We start from the raw sequence: 17447 nt of genomic DNA, 5'->3' as shown, positions 1-17447 counted from the left end.
TTATTGTTTAAGTAAATTCCATTAAGAGTAAAATATGATAGTGTGCTTATTTTAGAAATATTGTTTCCATTTCAAGAACACACAATTGAGACTCAATATTGCCATGATTCATAAGTAATAAAGAGTCTTGTTATTTTATGAAATATGTATTCTAGTTTTTCTTCTTAAAATCCCAACAAGGACTTGATCCCTTTCAATCATGCATATCCAAAGTGTGAATTACTTATTGTATGTGTATTTAAAGAAGTAAAACATAGATTAGGTAAACCAACAAGCATTGGTCCTAGTGAAATGAATTATGACTATTTAAATATGAGATCTCAAATTCAAGTTTATATTAATACCAAAAAAAAAAAATCTTTGAGTGAGCTATCTGCAATTGAGATCAACAATGCTCAAATACGACTCAACTAGAGTTGAATTAAACAAGTCAACCTATCATGGGTTGTGGGTTGAATATATTGACTCTTTTAATTCACCTTGACTTGGTAGGCTGAAAATCAAAATCCGATTCACTAGGCAGGCTAACCGAACCTCCTTGATCCACAAATATATATATATATATATATATATAAAGATACACACACACTCTTTAATATTTAACTTTTTAGTGTCTGCAAAAAAAAAAAAAAGTAAAAACACCAGAGAAGAATTAATTTTTAGATTTTTCACTGTATTGTCACCATTAACACCAACATCTCTATCTGCGCCACGCAAACTAGCGTCTTCAGCAATACAATAAAAACAAAGACATACAAGTTAACTAATAAATAATAATGATTAAAAAACAATGTACCTGCTGTTCACCCAAAAATTAAAAAAAAAAAAAAAACAATGTATGCTTCTTAGTGATAGAAAATCAGAATGGCCATGAGGTATGCAGTGTCCAAATTAAATGGTCCAAACTAAATGTCATTTGATGACTAAAATTTTAATATATTTTATTGACAAAAATATGAAATTTGAACTTAAAAAAGTTAAATATGATCCACCCAAATTTACTGATCCTTGATATTAGTAAAAAATATTGTACTTTTAAGACATTGAAATCTCCAAAGAAACCACGTCACTTACGAGCAACAAAGTACGTAATGAAACTTTCTTTTCTCAAGGTCTATTACAAGGCCAATGTTAAATTTGAAGGTACAGATTTGCATGAAACTTTCTTTTCTCAAGGTCTATTACAAGGCCAATGTTAAATTTGAAGGTACAGATTTGCCCAAGTTCTTAGTTGAAGACATTGCTTGCATTTCTATCATTGCAAACTTATAATCAGAACAAAAACTTGACATGACTTGTCAGAATATATAAAATATTCATCACATGCAGAAAGAAGATGATGGTGTACCACCAGAGAGATGATGATGATATGAGGACTCAGCAATCAATCCTAAAAATCAAGGTATTGAAAACTGAATGGTCAATTGAACCAGTTAAAATACTACTTCAAGAGTTAATGATTAAATTGTAGTCAAACAACAATCAAACTAGTCATGAACAAAATATTTTATTAAACCGGTTAAGACACTGGTTTAATGACTTGCTAGTTCAATCGAACGGGTTGACCTGAATTTTCATATAATGCTAAAAATGACTATTAGTGTTAACTATAAAACCTTTTGGAACTATACCGCCACTATTCAAAGCCTATACAGCAACTTCAGCCGCAACCCTAGCAAGACTGATGTGACTCATTTGGCCAAACAGATGATTTATTCGGGGTCTCCACTGCAGTTTCTTGTACTTTGGATCTCTTCAAAGGTCTTCTAATGAATTGCCACGCTCTGGGTTGTATCTTCCCAAGTAGTTGCCATTTTTTAGGCTTAATCAGTCCTAGCATCTTCATCTGCTCTTTTCTAAACTTCCTATTTGCATACCAGCTACCACTTCGCCATCCCAAGCCATACCTGTACATGTCAGCCATGGCGAAACGCTAACAAAATAAGAAAGTTAAATCCCAATCAGGGAATGAAATTAGTGCTGGTCATCTTTTTTAAATACAAGGCCACGGACAAAAATCTGTGCAGCAGGACAACTAATCAGGTCATGTCATAATACAAAAAGTTCCTACATCCAATTTTGCAAGATCCTCGTTTGAAGGTCACGATTAATCAAAAACAGGAAATGACCTAGTATTCTAGTTCAAATTCAAATTACGTTCACACATGGCTTGGAAAACAACCGGTTTACTATTGGAGCAAGAATGGAATAAGTTATTGAGGTTTCAGGAGATTTTATTGACTGCCAGAAAAGCAATTTTCTTCATTCTCCAGCAGAATTAGAAGAGGAATAGTACATCATATCCACTTTATCTTATCCTACCTCAATCAGGAAATTATCATTGCTTAGCTACAAAATTTCTTCAACGCTTCAAGGGGTTTCACATGGTGGCCTAGCTTTCTTCATAGCCTTAACTTCAAGTCTGAATCCTGGAAGGTAGTGGTGGATTAGAGCTAGTTCATTGGAGGTTTTAGGAGGAGGTATTGAGTGGTGCCATGGCTGGACAAGAGAGGAGGTCGCTGCGGTTTCTTCACTTGTTTTTTGGCTGATACATATTTAGAAAGGAGAATGAAGAGAGGTTGGCAAATAAGTGAGGTGAAGGAGAAATGTAATTCAAATTCATGTTCTAATAAAAGGCAACATAAGGTGCAACTCTTCCAAATGAAATGCAATGAATTTAGGACAATGGAATGGCAGTAAATGCAAGGGAGGATTATTCAATTAATGGACTCCCTAACTGGCTTGGTCAAGGCGGCTACAAATGGAAGGAGGTGAGCACGAGGAGGTTGAGCTTGACTAGATGAATTTTCCTTTCACTTTAGCAAGGGAAGAGATGACAAGATGAGATAAAAATCTAATTCATTTCCCTCATTTGACTGTGGTCAAAGGCATCAATGTTGTGTTAATGCATGGTTTCATATAACTAGCAAACATCACCCCATTGTCGTGTTTTTGCCAAACAAAGGGATGGGAGCCCCTCCCCTCCATTTTTTCCATGCAAACATCCCCCCTCCCCTCCAACCAAACACTGTAAGTGTTTTGCTATTAAGAGATTGTAGAGTGCGATTCTTGCTGTGTTTTATTTGTAGAATTAATTTTCCCTATTATATTCCGTCAGTTCAAAGTACTTACTAGTAGGATTAGCTATTTGGATTGCCCAGCATCCATAACTAATAACATATAAGAATTAATATACTTCTCCATCAAATTTCTGCTCTGTCCCCCTCCCTTTTCCTCTCTGTGTTTCTGAAACTCTCCACTCTTTGCATCCATAGTTGTGCGTGTGAATGTGTGTTGCATCAATCTGGTATCAAAGTTTGGTTTCTACGCTCCATGGCCTTTGTTGTTGCCACAAAAGCAAAGAACACTTGCTGGAAAACCGTACATCATTGAGAGATAGAACACACGTTTCCCATTATCAAACTACAGAACCACCATCGCCATATGCTTAGAAGGAAGAATCCAACTAGACCAAGGAAGCCCACAGAGTCCTTCATCACACACGTTGGCAGAGCTCCCCGCCCATAGGCTTCACGAGCTCCACAAGTCATCCATACATTCATCCAAAAATCATTTTTCATGGTTTTCATGTTGTTTTACAAGGTTCCTCCTGTGCTAACCCATTTTAGAGGCAAAAATCATCAAATAGGAGCATCATTTAGGATAAAATCCAATCTTTTGGCTCCTAAAGCTGCATTGACCCAGAAATTGTCACCCCTGACAATGTTATGGCCAACAATAGCCAAATCAAGCAAAATAACCTCGAGGAATATGGAAGGATTCTAAGGAAGCATACAGACCATAGAATTGAGGAATTGAAACAAACCATAGATCACAAGTTTGATGAAATCTTGAAGGCTATCAATTGTTTGAGCAAACCAAGTGATATTAGATAACTTTTTCAAGACCTAGAGAGGATCATCATGTTTTTGATGCACCAAAAAATAGTACTCTCATCAAAAAGCCTTCACCTATATTAGGTGTACCAAAAAGGGATAGTAACAGCAGTTATGATCCTGAAATTGGAAGTGGAAGTGTACCTATGAAAGAGGTGAAGTTAGTAAATGAAGCTGGCATAGATGTTATAAAGGAAGAGAATGAGATTGAGCCTGAAGAAATTTCTATCAAGTATGAGGGCATGAGTCTTGAACTGAATCAAGACTTCAAATTGGTGGACAAAAACTGAGTCATACAGTCCTGCTACACCACTTGTTGCAGAAGCTATTGTGGTTATGGAAGAACAGAACTTGTCTGCTGGAAAGAATTTCCAGATTAGATGCTACTTGGAAATTCCCTGTATTGTGCTTCATTCCAGCTATATCAACACTTTTACCCTCAGAGGAGAGTTCCATCGAGGGAGAAATGACAGAATAAAAGAGTTGACATATTTTGAGGAAACCTACTATAGAAGGAAACTTATCTTACTTTTCATTTTATTTTATGTACTTTCTGTTATAGCTTGCAAGAAGGTTTACTTTTGCAAGTGGTTTTACTTCTTGGTTATGAAAACCCCTTCTATAAATAGCCTAAGGTGGCTGTTGAAGAGAGGGTCCAGGCCCAACACTACAAGACCATTATTGTTTCTAGTTTGTTAACCCTAATTACCTAAGTTAGACATCTTTCCTATTTTTAAGGGATTAGAATCTGCTGTTATTATTCTGTTTTCTTCAGCATCATAATCTAGAGGATTTGGTGGCTTGATTCTCGACAGCCTCCCTCTATTTATCCTTGTATCTCCTACAGTTTATGATGAATCAATAAGAGAAAAACTCAGTTTTCTCATAGTAATAGAAAAGTATCGTTGTAAAGATAAAGATTTACACATAGTTTTTATTGATTTGGAAAAGGCTTATGACCGTATACCAAGAGAAGTGCTTTGGAAAGCCTTGGAAAAGAAGGGAGTACGAATTGCTTATATTAAAGTCATACAAGATATATATGAGGGGGTAATAACTAGTACAAGAACGTTTAGTGGTCAAACAAATGACTTTTCTATAAAGATTGGACTACATTGGGAATCATCTTTGAGTCCTTATCTGTTTAACTTAATTTTAAATGTTTTGATGGAACGTATTCAAGGGGAAATTCTCAAATGTATGCTCTTCATAGATAATATAGTTCTTATAGTAGAGACAAAAAAAGAGATTAATTGTAAACTTGAGTTATGGAGAAGGACATTGGAGTCAAAAGGCTTCCCTCTAAGTAGAAGTAAGACAGAATATTAATATTGTAAATTTGGTAAGAGACTAGTCGACAGTAATTTGGAAGTGAAATTGGGAGATCAAATTATACCTCAAGTAAAAAAATTTAGATATTTAAAAGCCATTATTGAAAATGATGGCAAAATCAGCAGGGATATTTCACATAGGATTCAAGCTGGGTGGTTTAATTGGAGAAAAGCTAAAGGAGTTATTTGCAGCAATAAGGTGCCTAATAAACTTAAAGTAAAGTTTTATCGTACTGCTATTAGACTGGCTATGTTATATGGTAGTGAATGCTGGGCACTAACGAGACAACAAGAGCATAAAGTTGGAGTAACAGAGATGAGAATGTTACGATAGATGTCCGGACATACACGTAAAGATAACATTCGAAATGAGCACGAACGTGAAAAAGTGAGGGTAGCACCTATTGAAGAAAAATGATAGAAAATCATTTGAGATGGTTTGGGCATATACAAAGAAGACCGCGGGAGGCACCAGTGAGAAGAGTGGAACATATAACTTTGAGCCTTGTTAAGAGGAGTAAAGGAAGGTCTAAGAGAACACTCTTGAAAATTGTTGAACACGATCTCTTAATTAATAATATTCTTAAAAGCTTGTAAATGATAGAGCACAATAGCATCTTGCAATCCATGTAGCCAACCCCACCTAGTGAGATAAAAGCTTGTTGTTATTGTTGTTATTGTTGCTGCTGTTATTGTTGTTGTATCAGAGCTTTGGCTTAAATGGAATGAAACACAATGAGTTTTGGCACTTTCAGTGCCTTCCATGGAGGCTCAGAGAATAGTGATAGAGCCCATGATGATTCAAACAGAAGCGGCGCACATCAAAAGGTAGATTCTGCCCTAGGTAGCGACGGTCTCCTTTCTGCGATCATGGGTCACAAACTGAACGGCAATAATTATCTACACTAATCACAAAGCATCCGTTTGTTCATGAGAGGAAAAGGGAAAGAGAAGTACCTCACTGGTGAAGCAACACAACCTGCAACAGACGATCCCAAGCATGATACATGGTACATAGAAAATTCCATGGTCATGTCTTGGCTCGTTAGCTCCATGAATCTCAGCATTAGTGAGGAATATCTTCTGGCAAAAATAGTGAAGGAAATCTAGGACTCAGCCAAAAATACCTATTCTGCCATTGAGAAAACAGCAGCCCTATTTCAACTAAAAGGGATGATTAAAGACCTAAAGCAAGGTGATTTAAAGGTTGTGGCCTGCTACTCAATGCAGCAGAAAATATGGCAGCAGATTGATTTATATGATACTCAAGAATGGGCTTGTCGAACTGATCAAAATCTTTATAAAAAACTGGTGGACAAAGAAAGAACATATGAATTTCTATTGGGATTACATGCAAAGTTTGAAGATGTCTAAGGCCAGATAATGGAAACCAGACCTCTTCCCTCTCTTCGTGAAGCTTTTAACTGTGTCAAGTTTGAGGAAAGCAGAAAATTTTTAACTCAAAGTATCACAATAAACCCTGAGTCATCGGCTCTCGCTGTGAAAGGAGTTACATATGATAATAGAGGAACAAATCAGGGAAGAGGATGGTGTGATCACTGTAAAAGGAGTGGACATACTCGAGAGAGCTGCTGGAAGATACATGGAAAGCCACCCGACAATCATAGACCTAAGCCAAGAACAAAACCTCGAGGGTATGTAGTGAACAATGAAAAAGCTCACGACTCTAGTGCTGGAAATTTAAGTGCAACTGAAGTTGAGAGCTTGAGGAAGTTGCTGAAAAAATAGAGTCATAACAATTCCATGCCAGAATGCACGATAACTATGGGTAATCTTGCCCAAACAGGTAAATCTGTCCAAGCCCTTAAGGTTATGAGTATAAAGAAGAACTCATGGATTGTGGATTCAGGTGCCACTAACCATATGACAGATAATTTGGCTTTGTTCAGTGAAATAATACCATATAGTGGAATAAATATAAAGGTGGCTGATGGTAACTATACTAGAGTTATTGGCATTGGGGCTGTACATATCATTGATGAGATTGTTTTAGTTGATGTATTGTATGCCCCAAGCCTAAGATGTAACTTGTTATCTGTGATTAAGTTCACAAAAGCAAGAAAATGTAGCATTAATATGTTTGCTACCTACTGTATTTTTCAGGAATTGGACTTGGGGAGGACAATTTGCAATGCTGAGGAATTTGAGGGTCTCTATTATTTGGACTACAACTATAAATCTAGAACCAAGAAGGTGCTTACTGCTAGTATTTCTAATAATGAGTGGATGTTATTGCATTACAGATTAGGTCATCCTAATTTCAATTATATGTTTAAGATGTTTCCCAACCTGAATAAAGGAGATGTTTCTCTTCATTGTGACGTCACTTGGCCAAACATACTATAAATTCTTCTCCTCCGTTACCATATAAATCCTCTCGTCCTTTCAACCTAATTCATAGTGATATATGGGGACCATCTAAAATTCCAACGCTATCTAAAACCAATTGGTTCATAAAATTTATTGATGACCACACTAGGTCGACATGGGTGTTTCTTATGAAAAACAAATCTGATCTTTTTGAAAATTTTAAAACTTACCATCAAATGATATAAAATCAATTCCAAACATCCATAAAAATTCTTAGAAGTGATAATGGAAGAGAGTACCTCAGTTCGACTTTTACCCAATACTTAAATAACAATGGGATTATTCATCAGACAAGTTGTGTCAATACTCCTCAACAGAATGGGATTGCCGAAAGGAAGAATAGGCAACTTCTTGAGGTAGCTAGGGCCTTTTTGTTAACCCATAATGTACCTAAATTATCTTGGGCAGAAGCTGTCCTAACAACTGCCTACCTCACAAATAGACTGCCATAAAAAATGTTAAATTTCCAAAACCCACTACAAGTACTTTCACAATTTTATCCTGACCATCAACTTGTTTCCTCCATACCTCAAAAAGTGTTTGGGTGTGTAGCCTATGTCCACAATTACCATGACAGTAAACTTGACCCTAGATCTTTCAAATGCATTTTTCTTGGCTACTCACCAACTCAAAAAGGGTATAAGTGTTACTCTCCTTCTTTGCAAAAAATGTGTGTCTGTGGATGTTACTTTTGCTGAAAATATTTCTTTTTACCCTAACAATTCAATTCAGGTGGAGAATTCTGGAGAACTGAGTATTTTAGATGATGATACAGATCAGAATTTTTTGGAAATACACTCATGTCACTGGGGTTGGTTGTTTCCCCACCTATACCTGAACCTAAACCTGTGACAGCACACCTACAAGATCCTACAACAACCAAAAACCAGAAAACCACTTAGAAACTCATTCACAAAACACCCCAAATGTTGCAAGTTCTAATAACAATCCAAATGAGGATGATTCAGAAGGTACAGATGATGAAAGTCAACATATCAAGGGGGAGCTGAGCAGTTCACATCAACGACAGCAAGAAGACAGAGAAGAGACTCTTGAAATTCCAAGGCAAAGCCATGAAGCTAAACCTAATCCTCTTCCTGATGACTTGGGTTAGCTTATAGCTATTCGAAAAGGGGTACGTGCTTGCACAAAGCATCCCATAAGTAATTTTGCTTTTTATAACAATCTTTCATCTGATTATAAGAGCTTTATTACAAGTATTTCTGAAGAAAAAATCCCAGCCTAATATGAGGAAGCACTATTGGATTCCAAGTGGAGAGAAGCTATAAATGACGAGCTTAGAGCTCTTGAAAAGAACCAGGCTTGGAAATTAACCAAACTTCCTGATGGAAAAACCGCAGTTGGATGTAGGTGGATCTTTACAAAGAAATACAACCCCGATGGCAGTATAAATAAGTACAAGGCAAGATTGGTGGCTAGAGGCTTCACTCAAACTTATAGGATAGACTACGAGGAGACGTTCACCCTAGTTGCTAAATTCAATACTATCAAGGTATTACTCTCTATTGCTACAAATCTAGATTGGTCTTTATATCAACTAGATATAAAGAATGCATTCCTTAATGGAGATTTAGAGGAAGAGGTATATACGGATGTTCCTCATGGGGTGAAAGGATTTGGATCAACAAATGTTGTATGTCATCTCCACAAGTCTCTCTATGGGCTTAAACAATCTCCTCAGGCCTGGTTCAACAGGTTCACTCATTTTTTGATAAAATTGGGGTTTGTTCAAGGTCATGCTAATCATACACTGTTTGTAAAAACATGCTGGAACAAAAGTAACTGTGTTAATTGTATATGTAGATGACATTATTTTGACAGGAAACAATTGTGAAGATATTCAACAAATAAAGAAGTCACTAGCAGATGAATTTGAGGTGAAAGATCTGGGAAACATGAGATACTTTCTCAAATTAGAAGTAGCAAGATCTAAGAAAGGCATTCTCATAACACAAAGAAAATATACACTTGACTTATTGAAAGAAACCGGGATGCTTGGTGCAAGACTAGAAGATACTCCCATGGTAAAAGGCTTGAAATTAGAAATCAAGAAGGATGGTGTACCAGTTAACAAAGAAAGATATCAAAGACTTGTGGACAAGTTAATATATCTTAGTCACACGCGACCAGATATAAGCTATGCAGTTGGAGTAATAAGCCAATTCTCAAGTAGTCCTCAAGAAGATCATATGGAAGCAGTTTATTGAATCTTGAGATTTAAAATGAATCTTGGAAAAGGAATATTCTCCAAGAAAAACAGCTCTAGAGGAATTGGAATTTATACTGATGCTAAATATGGAAGGGATCCAAAAAATAGAAGATCTACTGGAGGAAATTTTACCTTCTTATGGGGCAACTTAGTTACTTGGAGCAGCAAGAAACAAACTTGTGTTTCTCAAAGTAGTGCAGAAGCTGAAGCAAGAGCACTGGCTAATGGAGTATGTGAAGGAATGTGGCCAATAAGAGTACTTAACGAATTGAAAGTTGGCTATCAACTACCAGCCAAATTATGGTGTGATCATAAATCAGCAATGCAAATGGTGAGCAACCCAGTTCATCATGACAGAACAAAACATGTGAAAATAGACAGACACTTCATAAGAGAAAAAAATTGAAGGAGGCATCATTGACATGAGATATATCAATTCCAAGGCTCAAGTGGCAAATGTTCTTACAAAACCTCTTGGAAGAGTTGGATTCGAAGAACTAACTTACAAGCTAGGAATGATTGATATGTATTCACCAGCTTGAGGGGGAGTGTTGAAGAGAGGGTCCGAGCCCAATACTACAGGCCCATTATTGTTTCTAGTTTGTTAACCCTAATTATCTAGGTTAGAAGTCTTTTCTATTTTTAAGGGATTAGAATCTGCTGTTATTATTCTGTTTTATTCAGTACCATAATCTAGAGGATTTGGTGGCTTGATTCTCGACAGCCTCCCACTATTTATCCTTGTATCTTCTACAGTTCATGATGAATCAATAAGAGAAAAACTCAGTTTTCCTCAGTGGCCTTTTACATGGAGAATTATTTTGATGAATGAAATACTTATTTGCTCAGCTAGCTAACTCTTCTCCCCCTGACACACTGTTTTCTGCCCCCCTCAAATTTCTACTTTGTCCCCCTTCTTTTTCCCGTCTGTTTCCAAAACTCTGCAAAACTCTCCACTCTTTGCATCCATAGCTCTCTCTGTGTGTTACATCAACAACACAACAAAGAGGAAAAATAATATCAAAACTAGGCCATTTTATACATATAATCAAGGAGGAGAAAAGTCCCAAGGATTATGAGGGTTCAGAGGTCCCAATCAAAATTACAAGTTCATCGCCTCCTAGGAAACTAGGCCACAATTGGCATGCATTCCAATGTGGAAAGAGCAAGGGAGACAAATTACAAGAAACTTTTTTGTACAATATCTAATCAGTCTTAGTTAACATTATATAACAGTTTTGGATTCTTTTATTACTTTTGTTAAGCTGGGGACAATGGTCATTTTTCGTTTATTTCATTGACATTTTCATTTCCTCTTTCATTCCATACCTAACATTTGAGTGTATGAAAGGTAACTAAATCAGTTCAGCACAACTGGTTTTCGACTGATCCAAACAAATTGGTTTCTCAATACAGCAGGTATATTCAGTTTTTCATATGCCTTGATTGAGCCAACCAAACCTTTGGCAATCAGTTAGGTTTGATCTTAATTTATTTTCATAATTTAGTTCCATCAAATTATCACTAAGGCTTCCTTTCACAAATTTCATATGAAAAGGCTTTTATAAAGAACTCATGAAAATTTACATATTTAATCTACAACTTAATGTCTAATAAATAAAATAACAAAATAAAATATTAATAAAATTACAAAAGTACGTACAAGTTTGTTGGCTTGATTCATTCTCAAAGAGAAAACTGAATCAAATTGCTTGATTTCAATGTTATTTTAATCCATTCTAATTTTTTTTTTTTTTTGGCCAGGTTGGGTAGTCCCTGTCAGTGTTGTCACTCGTCAATAATTATGTTATTAAATTCATATATAAAGAAGGGTTAGTACTTAGTTGAAGGGTTTAATAGGTAGTTAAGATAGTTAGGGGTTATGGGCTATGATACAATACCAATTATGGTAGGATAATGGATAATTTGGGAAGTTAAAAGCATATTAGGAATAAATATTATTTTAAATTATTTTAGATATTTTCTATTTAATAATATTGTTTAGGTTACTTTTTGTTATTGCGTGACACTTAAATTTAGGAGTAGCGGGTACTTGTAGAGTGAACCAAATGATCTTGAGCCCTGTAAAGAGAGGTAGAAGAAAACCAAAGAAAATAATTATAAAAGTTGTTGAACAAGACTTCTTAGTTAATAGTACTCCTAAAAACTTAGCTGATGATAGAGCACAATGACGTCATACAATCCATGTAACAAACTCTACCTAATGAGATAAGGCTTGTTGTTGTAGTATTTATTTATTTGAGGCAGTTATGCCCCATTATCTGAGTCATAGATTAATGGGAATCTTTTTAGGAATTATTAGTTATTTTTCTGTCCATAAATAGAGGTATATATCATGTAGAAAGCATTTGGAAATAAAATCATTATTTATTTATATTAATGGAGATTCTCCATTATTAGTTGTATTAGTTAAAGATTCTTGCTCATCTTCTATTAAAGATTTGCCTTCTCTTTATTAATTTATAAAGTCTGATTCTGATTTCATATTTTAATAAAGATTTATCTTCCTTATTTCTTCCTACTAATCTTGGATCCTAACAAGCCATAAAAGGGCAGCACCAAAAGGACTGTTAGTTTTGGAAACTAATAGAATTGAGTCTCCTTATTTCTCTCTTCCTCTACCTCTCTCTTCTCTCTCTCCCTTTGTTCCCTCTATTTTCTCTCTTTCCTTCTCTACTCTCCCTTTCCATCTAATTATTATGTATCAAATTATTATGCATGGATGGGAATCATTGGAAGAAGTTATAAACGAAAAATGGAACTAAGAAAGACAGGAGGTTAGGGCTTTGAAGAAGGTAGATTGGGAAATCTTGCGGCCTGGACTTTGAGAAGCAAGAGAATTATCCTTTCTCAAAATTTCTGTGTTCTTACCAGAGTATAGTTGACTATAAGAAACAAACATACCCAATAAATAAGGTAGTTCCTGCAGTAGCAACACAAGCAGGAACACTGAGGCCTCCTGAACCAACAATCCTTTGGATTTCTTTATGTTCAAGATCATAATTGTTTTTCATCTGCAAGAAAAGGAATCAGAATATTTAGATGAAAGCTAACAGTGAAGTTTAGCCACCTAAAACACTGAGATGGGAGACCAAAAGGGATTCTCACCTCACGGTGACTTATTCACCGTTCAAGAAAACACCAGATGCACAAATAGCAGTTTAATGTTAGAATGACTTATTCAAGTTCAGTAATCCAAAACGAATGGCTTTATCTTAATTTTGTTGTTCTTTAACGCTGGAGGAGATTAAGACTATTGCTTGAATGACCATCTTTATAATATGCTTAGGAAAATAACTTCACCCTTTTCATTGTAGCACCTAGCAGATTCCAAACATTCTATACCTTCTACATGAGTTTGCCACTAGAATATTTTCAATCAATTAATTAGTCAGAATTAACCATAGAAGCTCTTTAGAACTAACAAACTAGCAGAACACGAAGTTTCTAACACTTAAAACTTAATGTTTCTTTCTTCTTCTTTTTAATCCAGGGAAAAAATCCAGAGAAAAGGGAGAAGTACAACCAGCAGGCAAACAAATATATAAAAGCAAATGTTGAAGAGAAATTTGAGATATACATAATGCATTATGTGCTCCACAGAGAAATAGCATACCCAACTCCATATGGAAGCAAATGTTGCACCATAGAGGGTATGTTAAAAAAAACTGTAAGTAATATTTAATCTACAAAATACTCACAATTCTTTCAATCGATTCAAGCCTTTGATCAACCTTGCTGTCACGCAAATGACGTAAAGTATACCCTGAGTAATAACATACATGCATGATCTAATCAGTTGTTCAGAGTTCAAATTAAAACAAAAATTAATAAATTATTCATCAAATTATGGAATGAGTTCTATAAAACAACTCAACTAAACTTCTATAATTCTTAGCCTTCCTTTCCTTGTCATTTCTTTCTTTTTTCAGTTGTCTTCCCTCTTTGACAAGACAGACGCATAGAAATGTATTACTTCCAATGCCCAAGAATCCTTCGGATGACAATACCACAAAACTAAGAATCATCACTTACTCCTGGATTTAAAGTGTCAGAAACCAGAATCGCAACTGAAATCAGGTTTGTTGCTTTGTTTCAACTTTCCTCACCGGAATCATATTCCATAACATACTATTCACAGTAATTTCATTCAGGATTTCATGATTTTCACTATAAAATATAGCTATTATTAATTAACCTGTTTTTAAACTTCCGAATGCAAATTATCATGATCTGAGAAGCATGTTGAAGTGTCATTGAAATTTTGGGGAATTTTGACTTGCCGTCTGCTTATAGTTTCAAAGAAATGACAAACATAAAGATAACAAACCGATCCAAGCTGTGGCGACTGATGCTACGGAAGTACCAACTGTAAACACCACACGATGTCTCTCAAATGTATCCTAGTAAGTCGAAAACAGAGAGAGAAAAAATGAGAAACAATTCAGAGCACATAAACCGTCGCAAACGTTAATCAAAATCGAATAAGAAAATAATCGACCACAAATTATTGCCATCAAATTGAACAACAATAACCTAAACCCAGAACGTAAAAGGGAAGGGAAGGGGAGTACCTTGGTTGAGAAATAAGTGTCCTGCACAGCAGCCCATGAGTTTTGAGCTTTTCTCTTAACATTCGGTGCTGAAAATGAACCCAGAATTGAGGTCCCTGAACTCCGCAGCCGCTGCATCGTGCATTCAACTTCCGCCGGTCGATCCAACGGCGTTGGATCGCCGAGTTCAAATGCTTAACCCAAGAAGGCGCAAAATAAAAGGAGTGCCTCTCCTTTTTACGACGGAGGTAAAACTCGATGCTCCAGTTTTAATATTTTTATTTTTTTATTTTTAATTTATATTTTTAAAATAAAAAATATATTAAAATTTAAAAAAAATTTAATAAATATATTTATGAATTAGATAGCTTAGATTTAATATAAATGTTATAATTTAATGTAAAAAATTTAAATTGACTTTTTTAATGTATTTTAAACAGTTTAAATATATTCTGAAAAGAATAGTAAATTTATTAAAAAAATTTAATACTAAATTTAAAACATTTATATTAAACATAAGTATATTTATTAAATCTTTTTATAATTTTTATATATTTTTTATTTTAAAAAAAATAAAAAATAAAAAATAAAAATATTAAATTTGGACCATCCAAATTAAATATGGACGGTCCAGATTAAGCCCCTACCTTTAAGGAGAGGCAAAGGAGACTTCTCTTAAAGGAGAGAAGCTGGGTTCTCTTTATTCCTCACGGCTCCTCAAGAAGGTGTGATTTTTATTTTGGAATCGGCTTCTCTCCTTTGAAAAAAGCCTCCTCTACGAGACAAAGGTTTAATCTGGACGATCCAGATTTAGTTTTTTTATTTTTTATTTTTAATTTATATTTTTAAAATAAAAATATATAAAAATTGTAAAAAAAATTAATAAATATACTTATCAATTTAACAGTTTAGATTTAATATAAATGCTCTAAATTTAGTATTAAAATTTTTAATAAATTTACTGTTCTTTTCAGAATATATTTAAACTATCTAGAATATGTCTGAAAAGTTAATTTAAATTTTTTATATTAAATTTAGAGCATCTATATTAAATTTGGACTATCAGATTTATAAGTATATTTATTATTAAATTTGGACTATCAAATTCATAAATATATTTATTAAATTTTTTAAACAATTTTATATATTTTTTATTTTAAAAATATAAATTAAAAATAAAAAATAAAAAATTTAAATTTGGACTATCAAGATTAAATTTAAACGGTTCAAATTTACCTCTTCTTAAAAAAGAGATAAAGAAGGCTTCTCTCAAAGAAGAGAAGCTGACTCTGAGGAAAGAAGGGTTCTCCAAGCTTTTATAGATATCTCATTTGTCAAATGGCTTTTGGATATAAAGACCTAGGGAAGCTTGAGGCACAAGCATAGAAAATATATGGTGGCAAAAAAAAGTGGCAAGGTCATGATCAAAGAAATTAGTACCTAAAGATAATTCAATCTGAATTTATTCTGCAGACCAAAAGCCGTACATGCGATGATGCAAATATGTGTTTTTAGTAAAAAGACTCATTTGAAAAAAAGTAAGCGCAAGATATTATATGGATAATTGTTGAACCTCATCATGTTACATATAAATATTTTATCATTCATATATTTAAAAAATTTATAAATTATTGTTCAATTAAACTACATAAACTAGATAATGTGAATCAACATTGTATTGTAAATGTATGGACCTTATCATATCATATATGAACATTTAGTTATACATATATCTTGAAAATTTGTACATTTTAAACCAGAGGCAAATGAGTCTTTTCAGCCTAAAATATATTTGCGTATAAAGCATTTAAGCTTATAGAATAAATTCATAATATATTTGGTCTTAGATGCAAATTTCTTTGATTTAAAGGCTCTAGGTGCCATTCTCCCCAAAAAAACAAAGGAAATTACATTGAGGAAGTATATTATCAAGTAAGAATAATAATGAAAAATAACAAATAAATTTCACTAAAATAGGTAAATGATAGAAGAGCACTGTGAAATGAAAAATTACTTTGAAATTATTAGGGACTCATCTGGCATCAATAAAATTAAGTAAAATTATAGAAGGGTCAATATGTAATCTGCCCTTGAAATTTTCATATAAGCGCATTAATATCTTAAAGTATTTTTTCACACAACGCCACCCTAACATTTTTCAACATGATATAATTTTGCCCTCTGTTAACAAATCCAGATGTTGGCTGTTTGTGTGAATGTGAAGTGCTAAGGTGGCATACCACATGTTATTGGAGATGGAGGATTCGTGATGTCTTCCTCACGTGACAGCACGAGAGCCACAGATTGAACCAAGCTCCAAGCATAGCCTCAATTTATTTGATTCAATATAGGCAAGCCTAGGGGTGGCTCATTCGAACAAAAAATTACAAGTTAGGGTTCTCAAGATGTCAAGAAAAGTTACCCCATCCACAATCCAAACATTCAAGTCCGTGTGGTGGTCAAGGAGGACCTACTCTCCCTTACTATTTTCTGATTTCAAGAATTTTGCAATTTATGAACTATTGCTATTTTTTGGAATTTTTTATGTTTGATTTTTTGGAATCTTATTAACAAAGAAGTTGAGGAAGTTGAGGCGCTTACTTAGTTGTGTAAAATGAATATGCTTGCTTAGAGGATATGTCTAATAAAGAAAAGTTGAGAATATGTTTGATTTCTCTTTTTGATTTTTTACCCCTTCATCTTTTTCTGACGGCTTCAGAATGCTGTTAGTTGTCCTCATTGTCATTCTTCATTAGAACCTGGCATTTCAAAGTGCAAAGATACTATAGGTCAACATTTTTATTGGTGTAAAGTAAGTGGCTTTGTTTATTGTTGTAGTTGTTTATCTTTTCATTTTTTAAGTTACCTATATTACTCATTTTTGGTCTCCCTACCCTATGTATGGTGAATTTCAATGCTGCTATTATTTTCTGTGGGTCAAAGAAGCTAAGAGAAGCCGCCTTAAACTATTTAAGGTGACTTATTTTGATAGTTCAGAACATTTATTTAATGTGTCATTGCTTTA

The 17447-nt window shown here is 34.3% G+C and overlaps 1 protein-coding gene across 2 annotated transcripts; it reads right to left on the bottom strand.

Annotated features, from left to right (window-relative positions):
- Positions 1 to 1403: 1403 nt before the first annotated feature.
- LOC129295579 (uncharacterized) lies at positions 1404 to 14651 on the bottom strand. 2 transcript variants are annotated; one of them, XM_054934113.1, is made up of 6 exons: positions 14444 to 14651; positions 14200 to 14272; positions 13571 to 13635; positions 12774 to 12883; positions 6185 to 6310; positions 1404 to 1907 (listed from the first exon to the last, which is right to left on the bottom strand). In XM_054934113.1, exons 1-6 carry the CDS (start codon positions 14558 to 14560, stop codon positions 1673 to 1675), a joined length of 726 nt encoding a protein of 241 aa, XP_054790088.1. In that variant the 5' UTR covers positions 14561 to 14651; the 3' UTR covers positions 1404 to 1672. The 2 variants fall into 2 exon arrangements, with proteins under 2 accessions (XP_054790088.1, XP_054790089.1); XM_054934114.1 differs by lacking the exon at positions 6185 to 6310.
- Positions 14652 to 17447: the final 2796 nt, after the last annotated feature.

This window comes from Prosopis cineraria, unplaced genomic scaffold, assembly GCF_029017545.1.
Source record: "Prosopis cineraria cultivar Desert tree isolate PC_DT_omini unplaced genomic scaffold, ASM2901754v1 PC148, whole genome shotgun sequence".
NCBI lineage: Eukaryota > Viridiplantae > Streptophyta > Magnoliopsida > Fabales > Fabaceae > Prosopis > Prosopis cineraria.
Note: the sequence above shows the minus strand (reverse complement) of the source record. Positions and strands in the feature narration are given on the sequence as shown.